The following is a 10,000-nucleotide window of genomic DNA, read 5'->3' on the forward strand; positions in this document are numbered from 1 at the left end:
TCCCTCATTCCTCTCTGTTCTTTGTCCCTCATTCCTCTCTGTTCTCTGCCCCTCATTCCTCTCTGTTCTCTGTCCCTCATTCCTCTCTGTTCTCTGTCCTCTCTGTTGTCTGTCCCTCATTCCTCTCTGTTCTCTGTCCTCTCTGTTCTCTGTCCCTCGTTCCTCTCTGTTCTCTGTCCTCTCTGTTCTCTGTCCCTCATTCCTCTCTGTTCTCTGTCCTCTCTGTTATCTGTCCCACATTCCTCTCTGTTCTCTGTCCTCTCTGTTCTCTGTCCCTCATTCCTCTCTGTTCTCTGTCCTCTCTGTTATCTGTCCCACATTCCTCTCTGTTCTCTGTCCTCTCTGTTCTCTGTCCCTCATTCCTCTCTGTTCTCTGTCCTCTCTGTTCTCTGTCCCTCATTCCTCACTGTTCTCTGTCCTCTCTGTTCTCTGTCCTCTCTGTTCTCTGTCCCTCATTCCTCTCTGTTCTCTCTCCTCTCTGTTATCTGTCCCACATTCCTCTCTGTTCTCTGTCCTCTCTGTTCTCTGTCCCTCATTCCTCTCTGTTCTCTGTCCTCTCTGTTCTCTGTCCCTCATTCCTCTCTGTTCTCTGTCCTCTCTGTTCTCTGTCCTCTCTGTTCTCTGTCCCTCATTCCTCTCTGTTCTCTGTCCTCTGTTCTCTGTCCTCTCTGTTCTCTGTCCCTCATTCCTCTCTGTTCTCTGTCCTCTCTGTTCTCTGTCCCTCATTCCTCTCTGTTCTCTGTAATCCAAGTCCATTTGTTGGTATTTTTCAGCTGAGGGTTAGAATAAGAAAAGAAAGACAGAATGATGATGTGATGCAGGAGGAGAGATGGGGGAGGTAGTTCACACTAGAAAGACAGAATGATGACGTGATGCAGGAGGAGAGATGGGGGAGGTAGTTCACACTAGAAAGACAGAATGATGATGTGATGCAGGAGGAGAGATGGGGGAGGTAGTTCACCCTAGAAAGACAGAATGATGATGTGATGCAGGAGGAGAGATGGGGAGGTAGTTCACTGAAAGACAGAATGATGATTTGATGCAGGATTTTTCAGATGGGTTAGTTCACACTAGAAAGACAGAATGATGATGTGATGCAGGAGGAGAGATGGGGAGGTAGTTCACCCTAGAAAGACAGAATGATGATGTGATGCAGGAGGAGAGATGGGGGAGGTAGTTCACACTAGAAAGACAGAATGATGATGTGATGCAGGAGGAGAGATGGGGAGGTAGTTCACACTAGAAAGACAGAATGATGATGTGATGCAGGAGGAGAGATGGGGGAGGTAGTTCACACTAGAAAGACAGAATGATGATGTGATGCAGGAGGAGAGATGGGGGAGGTAGTTCACACTAGAAAGACAGAATGATGATGTGATGCAGGAGGAGAGATGGGGGAGGTAGTTCACACTAGAAAGACAGAATGATGAGGAGAGATGGGGGAGGTAGTTCACACTAGAAAGACAGAATGATGAGGAGAGATGGGGGAGGTAGTTCACACTAGAAAGACAGAATGATGAGGTGATGCAGGAGGAGAGATGGGGTAGTTCACACTAGAAAGACAGAATGATGAGGAGAGATGGGGGAGGTAGTTCACACTAGAAAGACAGAATGATGAGGAGAGATGGGGGAGGTAGTTCACACTAGAAAGACAGAATGATGAGGTGATGCAGGAGGAGAGATGAGGAAGGTAGTTCACTCTTTCTCTAGAACACCCAGTATATCTGCTCGTTTCAATTCCAATCAATTTAGGAATTTAACCAAATTCCAATTCAACATTTTCGTCATCGAAAAGCATTTAAAGTTTTTTGTTTAACCTTTATTTATACAGAGTTTTCCCTCATTGAGATAACATCTCTTTTCCAAGAGAGACCTGGTCCAATAGCAGCAGGGGGAACAACGTTTCAGACAAAACAACCTACATACACGAACACAACATTAAACAACACTATTAACACACATACAGTACAACAATAACACATTACATTAAAAACCCAAACATCTGGACTAAAAACAGCTGGCCTAAAAACAGCTGGCCTAAAAACAGCTGGACTAAAAACAGCTGGCCTAAAAACATCTGGACTAAAAACAGCTGGCCTAAAAACAGCTGGCCTAAAAACAGCTGGACTAAAAACAGCTGGCCTAAAAACAGCTGGCCTAAAAACAGCTGGCTGGACTAAAAACAGCTGGACTAAAAACAGCTGGCCTAAAAACATCTGGACTAAAAACAGCTGGACTAAAAACAGCTGGCCTAAAAACAGCTGGCCTAAAAACAGCTGGACTAAAAACATCTGGACTAAAAACAGCTGGCCTAAAACAATTACACTATTCTATGATATATACAGTCGTGGCCAAAAGTTTTGAGAATGACACGAAAAATAATTTTTCACAAAGTCTGCTGCCTCAGTTTGTATGATGGCAATTTGCATATACTCCAGAATGTTATGAAGAGTGAGCAGATGAATTGCAATTAAGTCCCTATTTGCCATGCAAACTAACTGAATCTCCCCAAAAAACATTTCCACTGCATTTCAGCCCTGCCACAAAAGGACCAACTGACATCATGTCAGTGATTATCTCATAAACACAGCTGTGAGTGTTGACAAGGACAAGGCTGGAGATCACTCTGTCATGCTGATTGAGTTTGAATAACAGACTGGAAGCTTCAAAAGGAGGGTGGTGCTTGGAATCATTGTTCTTCCTCTGTCAACCATGGTTACCTGCAAGGAAACATGTGTCGTCATCATTGCTTTGCACAAAAGGGGCTTCACCTGGCAAGTTTATTGCTGCCAGTAAGATTGCACTTAAATCAACCATTTATCGGATCATCAAGAACGTCAAGGAGAACGGTTCAATTGTTGTGAAGAAGGCTTCAGGGTGCCCAAGAAAGTCCAGCAAGCGCCAGGACCGTCTCCTAAAGTTGATTCAGTTGAAAGGATCAGGGCACCACCAGTACAGAGCTTGCTCAGGAATGGCAGCAGGCAGGTGTGAGGGCATCTGCAAGCACAGTGGGCAAAGACTTTTGGACGATGGCCTGGTGTCAAGAAGGGCATCAAAGAAGCCACTTCTCTCCAGGAAAAACATCAGGGACAGACTGATATTGTGCAAAAGGTACAGGGATTGGACTGTGGAGGACTGGGGTCAGAAGTTAATTGACAGCATGCCAGGGCGGATTGCAGAGGTCTTGAAAAAGAAGGGTCAACACTGTAAATATTGACTCTGCATAAACTTCATGTAATTGGCAATAGAAGCCATTGACACTTATGAAATGCTTGTAATTATACTTCAGTATTCCATAGTAACATCTGACAAAAATATCTAAAGACACTGAAGCAGCAAACTTTATGGAAATTCATATTTGTGTCATTCTCACGACTGTACATTGCTCAAGTGTTTAAACTCCACCAACGAAACTAGATCATCACATTTTAAAATGTTCAGGAGAAACTAGATCATCACATTTTAAAATGTTCAGGAGAAACTAGATCATCACATTTTAAAATGTTCAGGAGAGAATTCCAGGACCTAAGTAACTAAAACTATTTCTACCGTGACCTGTTCTAATTTTTTGGTACTGTTAGAAGCAAATGAGAATGGGACCGTAATATTGATATTTATTTACTGAACTGACTAAGAAAGAACAGAGATAAACTGGCATTTTACCCAACATGGCCTTTAAGAGAAATGGAGTTGGATTTTCCTGAATTGACTGTAATTGAAATAGAATCGACCTTTTGACCACAGATCACATTTTGTCTTCAGTTCTGTTTAAATGAATCTGTCTCTATATCTTCCTGTTTTATTGTATTTTTCACTAAAGGGTTATAAAAATAGACCAAAGGAGAAGGGCCATTCACAGTTCTCTTTCCATCCTGCATTAACATGGTTGTCAACTACAGGGAACTGATACTGTATTCTGTGTGTCTCCCCAGGGAGAGCGGTTGAGGATCCCTCCCAACCAGTGTTGTCCAGAGTGCCTGCCCTCCTCCCAGGGCTCTTGTCAGCATAAAGAAGCTGTTTATGGGGTCAGTAGGTGGTACGGTCCACTGTGGAGGACCAGAGAAAACATCTGTCCTCTCCTCCTCTCCTCTCCTCTCCTCTCCTCTCCTCTCTCCTCTCTCTCCTCTGTCCCCTCTTTTCTCCTCTGTCCCCTCTGTCTCTCCTCTCTCCTCTCCTCTCCTCTGTCCTCTCTTCTCTCCTCTATCCCCTCTGTCTCTCCACTCTCCTCTCCTCTCCTCTGTCCCCTCTTCTCTCCTCTCTCCTCTCCTCTGTCCCCTCCTCTCTCCTCTCTCCCCTCCTCTGTCCCCTCCTCTCTCCTCTCCCCTCTCCCCTCTCCTCTCTCCTCTCTCCTCTCCCCTCTAACCCTCTCCCCTCTCCTCTCTCCTCTCCCCTCTAACCCTCCCCTCTCCCCTCTCCCCTCTCAACACACAATCTCTTTCTTGTTAGCTTCTCCTCTTTCGCCATCTCACACAGAGCCTTTGTCCCAAATCACACCCTATTCTCTGTTTAGTGCACTACTTTTGACCAGAACCCTAAGGGCCCTTGGTGGTGCACTACTGTATGTAGTGAATAGTGTGCCATTTGGGAGCAACAAGAGAGAGCTGGCTGGCGGCCAATCTTTTTTAGGTAGAACAAGCTTCCTAACAAGCCTCTTTGGCCTGAGGTTTAGGATTCCATTGGTGTCTCTGAAGCATCAAGTGTCTTTCACACTTTTCACAAGGCTCTACTCCTGAGGCAGGGAACTCGTGTTTCTTTAGAGGGTCTGCCTGGGTCTTCCAAAAGCTCTCTGTGGGTTGGTGAAGGGGAGAGGAGATTAAACTGTATTCGGGTATATGTGGCAGAATAATGATTTATGTTGTTGTTTACTGAAGGTTGTGTTCAACATTTATTGTAGATTGGGGCTAGGAAGGTGAAACACTGGAGTAGAGATGTATAGATTACAGATAGATTACATTACACTGGAGTAGAGATTTATAGATTACAGATAGATTACATTACACTGGAGTAGAGATTTATAGATTACAGATAGATTACATTACACTGGAGTAGAGATTTATAGATTACAGATAGATTACATTACACTGGAGTAGAGATTTATAGATTACAGATAGATTACATTACACTGGAGTAGAGATGTATAGATTACAGATAGATTACATTACACTGGAGTAGAGATTTATAGATTACAGATAGATTACATTACACTGGAGTAGAGATTTATAGATTACAGATAGATTACATTACACTGGAGTAGAGATTTATAGATTACAGATAGATTACATTACACTGGAGTAGAGATTTATAGATTACAGATAGATTACATTACACTGGAGTAGAGATTTATAGATTACAGATAGATTACATTACACTGGAGTAGAGATTTATAGATTACAGATAGATTACATTACACTGGAGTAGAGATTTATAGATTACAGATAGATTATATTACACTGGAGTAGAGATTTATAGATTACAGATAGATTACATTACACTGGAGTAGAGATTTATAGATTACAGATAGATTACATTACACTGGAGTAGAGATTTATAGATTACAGATAGATTACATTACACTGGAGTAGAGATTTATAGATTACAGATAGATTACATTACACTGGAGTAGAGATTTATAGATTACAGATAGATTACATTACACTGGAGTAGAGATTTATAGATTACAGATAGATTACATTACACTGGAGTAGAGATTTATAGATTACAGATAGATTACATTACACTGGAGTAGAGATTTATAGATTACAGATAGATTACATTACACTGGAGTAGAGATCTATAGATTACAGATAGATTACATTACACTGGAGTAGAGATTTATAGATTACAGATAGATTACATTACACTGGAGTAGAGATTTATAGATTACAGATAGCGGTCAAGATTACATTTTCATTCTCTGTCTGTCTGTCTGTCTGTCTGTCTGTCTGTCTGTCTGTCTGTCTGTCTGTCTGTCTGTCTGTCTGTCTGTCTGTCTCTGTGTCTGTCTGTCTCGGTCTGTCTGTCTTATATGTTAACATTGCCAAAACAAGTGAGTTAAATAATATACAAAAGTGAAATAAACAATAAAAATGAACAGTAAACATGACTCCCTCCCTTCCCACCATCCACCCATCCACAGCATGACAGTCAGTGGAGTGCCCCCCAGTGCCAGGTGTGTGTGTGTTCTGGGGGTAGTGTATCCTGTAGACAGAGACCCTGTCCTCCTCTCACCTGCCCCCCAGACCAGACTGCCTTCACCCCCACCGGAGACTGCTGCCCCAAGTGTGTCCGCAGTGGAGGTAAGTTTCATACCAACTCTGCTTTACTTTCCAGTTTAACGCCTCAAAATGGCCTCCAAAGCAACAACAGATCCAGGACATCTGTCATCAAAATGGCAAATTGAATCCAATAGAAGCCATACTCTTTCAGGCAGGGACCAGAGCTAGGCAGAGGGGCGGTATTGCCTGTACTGTGGTTGGCATAATATGATGTGTAATACTGTTGCCAACCCTTGGGGAAAGCCTGCCAGACTCGGAGTCTGTTTGAGCCGTTGCCTGAGGACTTCAAAAGGTTATGTCTGTCAGTTATATTATTTATATGTTGTGGTTTGCCCCTGCAGCGCTACGCTTGGCGGCTACATAGCTAGTTAGCGCCTGAACTGGGAATTCCCTTTGCTATTACAAATCTGACGCTGTAAATCCTATAAAGATCTCACCTCAACTTCAGGTGGGATTTCTTTCCAGCGTCTTTGCCTGGCTGACTTCATCGTCATCAAAGACAAACAACAATATGGGTTGATATGGGTATATTTACATTTACATTACATTTAATACATATATGGTTAGGACATCTACTTGGTGCATGACACAAGTCATTATTCCAACAATTGTTTACAGACAGATTATTTCTCTTATAATTCACTGTATCACAATTCCAGTGGGTCAGAAGTTTACATACAGTAAGTTGACTGTGCCTTTAAACAACTTGGAAAATTACAAAAAATGATGTCATGGCTTTAGAAGCTTCTGATAGGCTAATTGACATAATTTGAGTCAATTGGAGGTGTACCTGTGGATGTATTTAAAGGCCTACCTTCAAACTCAGTGCCTCTTTGCTTGACATCATGGGAAAATCAAAAGAAATCAGCCAAGACTTCTGAAAAAAATGTTTAGACCTCCACAAGTCTGGTTCATCATTGGGAGCAATTTCCAAATGCCTGAAGGTACCACGTTCATCTGTACAAACAATATTACGCAAGTATAAACACCATGGGACCACGCAGCCGTCATACCGCTCAGTAAGGAGACGTGTTCTGTCTCCTAGAGATGAACGTACTTTGGTGCAAAAAGTGCAAATCAATCCCAGAACAACAGAAAAGGACCTTGTGAAGATGCTGGAGGAAACAGGTACAAAAGTATCTATTTCCACAGTAAAACGAGTCCTATATCGACATAACCTGAAAGGCCGCTCAGCAAGGAAGAAGCAACTGCTCCAAAATCACCACAAAAAAAGCCAGACTACGGTTTGCAATTACACTTGGGGACAAAGGTCGTGCTTTTTGGAGAAATGTCCTCTGGTCTGATGAAACAAAAATAGAACTGTTTGGTCATAATGACCATTGTTATGTTTGGAGGAAAAAGGTGGAGGCTTGCAAGCCGAAGAACACCATCCCAACCGTGAAGCACGGGGGTGGCAGCAACATGTTGTGGCGGTGCTTTGCTGCAGGAGGGACTGATGTACTTCGCAAAATAGATGGCATCATTAGGGAGGAAAATTATGTTGATATATTGAAGCAACATCTCAAGACATCAGTCGGTAAGTTAAAGCTTGGTTGCAAATGGGTCTTCCAACTGGACAATGATCCCAAGCATACTTCCAAAGTTCCAAAGGCCTACAAACCTGATTCAGTTACACCAGCTGTGTCAGGGGGAATGGGACAAAATTCACCCAACTTTTTGTGGGAAGCTTGTGGAAGGCTACTCGATACGTTTGACCCAAGTTAAAAAATTTAAAGGCAATGCTACCAAATACTAATTGAGGGTATGTAAACTTCTGACACACTGGGAATCAATCATTCTAATACTATTATTCTGATATTTCACATTCTTAAAATAAAGTGGTGATCCTAACTGACCTAAGACAGGACATTTGTACTAGGATTTAAAGTCAGGAATTATGATAAACTGAATTTCAATGTAGGTATGTAAAAGGTGTATGTAAACCTCAGTCTTCAACTGTACACTACCATTCAAAGGTTAGGGGTCACTTCGAAATGTCCTTAGTTTTTAAAGAACAGCACATTTTTTTGTCCATTAGAAATACAGTGTAGATATTGTTAATGTTGTAAATGACTATTGTAGCTGGAAACGGCAGATTTCTAATGGAATATCTACATAGGTGTACAGAGGCCCATTATCAGCAACCATCACTCCTGTGTTCCAATGGCACATTGTGTTAGCTAATCCAAATTTATCATTTTAAAAATCTAATTGATCATTAGAAAACCCTTAATAATGTTAGTACAGTTGATAACTGCTGTGCTAATTTAAGAAGCAATAAAACTGGCCTTCTTTAGACTAGTTGAGTACCTGGAGCATCAGCATTTGTGGGTTCGATTACAGGATCAAAATGGCCAGAAACAAAGCACTTTCTTCTGAAACTCGTCCGTCTATTCGTGTTCTGAAAAATGAAGACTGTTCCATGCGAGAAGTTGCCAAGAAACTGAAGATCTCGAAAAACACTGTGTGCTACTCCCTTCACAGACCAGCGCAAACTGTCTCTAACCAGAATAGAAAGAGGAGTGGGAGGCCCCGGTGCACAACTGAGCAAGAGGACAAGTACATTAGAATTTCTAGTTTGAGAAACAGACGCCTCACAAGTCCTCAACTGGCACCTTCATTAAATAGTACCCGTAAAACACCAGTCTGAACGTCAACAGTGAAGAGGCGACTCCAGGATGCTGGCCTTCTAGGCAGAGTTCCTCTGTCCAGTCTCAACGTCAACAGTGAAGAAGCGACTCAAGGATGCTGGCCTTCTAGGCAGAGTTCCTCTGTCCAGTCTCAACGTCAACAGTGAAGAGGTGACTCCAGGACGCTGGCCTTCTAGGCAGAGTTCCTCTGTCCAGTCTCAATGCCAACAGTGAAGAGGAGACTCCAGGATGCTGGCCTTCTAGGCAGAGTTCCTCTGTCCAGTCTCAATGCCAACAGTGAAGAGGAGACTCCAGGATGCTGGCCTTCTAGGCAGAGTTCCTCTGTCCAGTGTCTGTGTTCTTTTACTCATCTTAATCTTTTATTTTTATTGGCCAGTCTGAGATATGGCTTTTTCTTTGCACCCCTCGTCAAAACCGTGCAATAATAAAGCATGAAGCAGACCAAGTGTGGCCTTTTTGTATGGCTTATTTGATTGAAAATACATTTTGTGGCCTCCTGAGTGGCACAGTGGTCTAAGGCGAGATTTTCTTGTCCCATCTCGCTCTAGTAACTCCTAGTGGCGGGCCGGGAGCCTGCAAGCTGACTTCGGTCGCCAGCTGTACGGTGTTTTGGCTTCCGGGTTAATCGAGCATTGTGTCGAGAAGCAGTGGGGCTTGGCGGGGTTGTGTTTCTGAAGACGCATGGCTCTCGACCTTCGCCTCTCCCGAGTCCGTACGGGAGTTGCGGCGATGGGACAAGATTGTAACTGCCAATTAGATGTTGCGTAATGTTTACATACATTGTTATGAATGTACTGATATACCGTGGCACGAGCACCAGGCAGGGTTCACAGGAAAAACGTATTTTATATCGCAGTTGACAAGAATGTTCAAAACAAATCGCATTTTATTTGTCACATGATTCATAGACTAACCAGAGATGGGACCAAGTCGCTATTATTCGAGTCACAAGCAAGACTCAAGTCACGAGGTTCAAGTCTCAATTCCAGTCCCAAGTAGAACGGGTCGAGCCTCGCGTCCAGTCCCAAGTAGAATGGGTCGAGCCTCGAGTCAAGTCCAGTCCCAAGTAGAACG

The 10,000-nt window shown here is 42.9% G+C and overlaps 1 protein-coding gene across 1 annotated transcript in view; it reads left to right on the forward strand.

The window, feature by feature from the left end:
- LOC118379418 (extracellular matrix organizing protein FRAS1-like) overlaps window positions 1-10,000 on the forward strand; it is a 420,646-nt gene that overhangs the window by 146,075 nt on the left and 264,571 nt on the right. Inside the window, 2 exon segments of the mRNA XM_052479627.1 lie at window positions 3,933-4,025; window positions 6,137-6,296. Coding sequence (XP_052335587.1) covers window positions 3,933-4,025; window positions 6,137-6,296 — 253 coding nt within the window.

The sequence above is a fragment of the Oncorhynchus keta genome, chromosome 25 (assembly GCF_023373465.1).
Source record: "Oncorhynchus keta strain PuntledgeMale-10-30-2019 chromosome 25, Oket_V2, whole genome shotgun sequence".
NCBI lineage: Eukaryota > Metazoa > Chordata > Actinopteri > Salmoniformes > Salmonidae > Oncorhynchus > Oncorhynchus keta.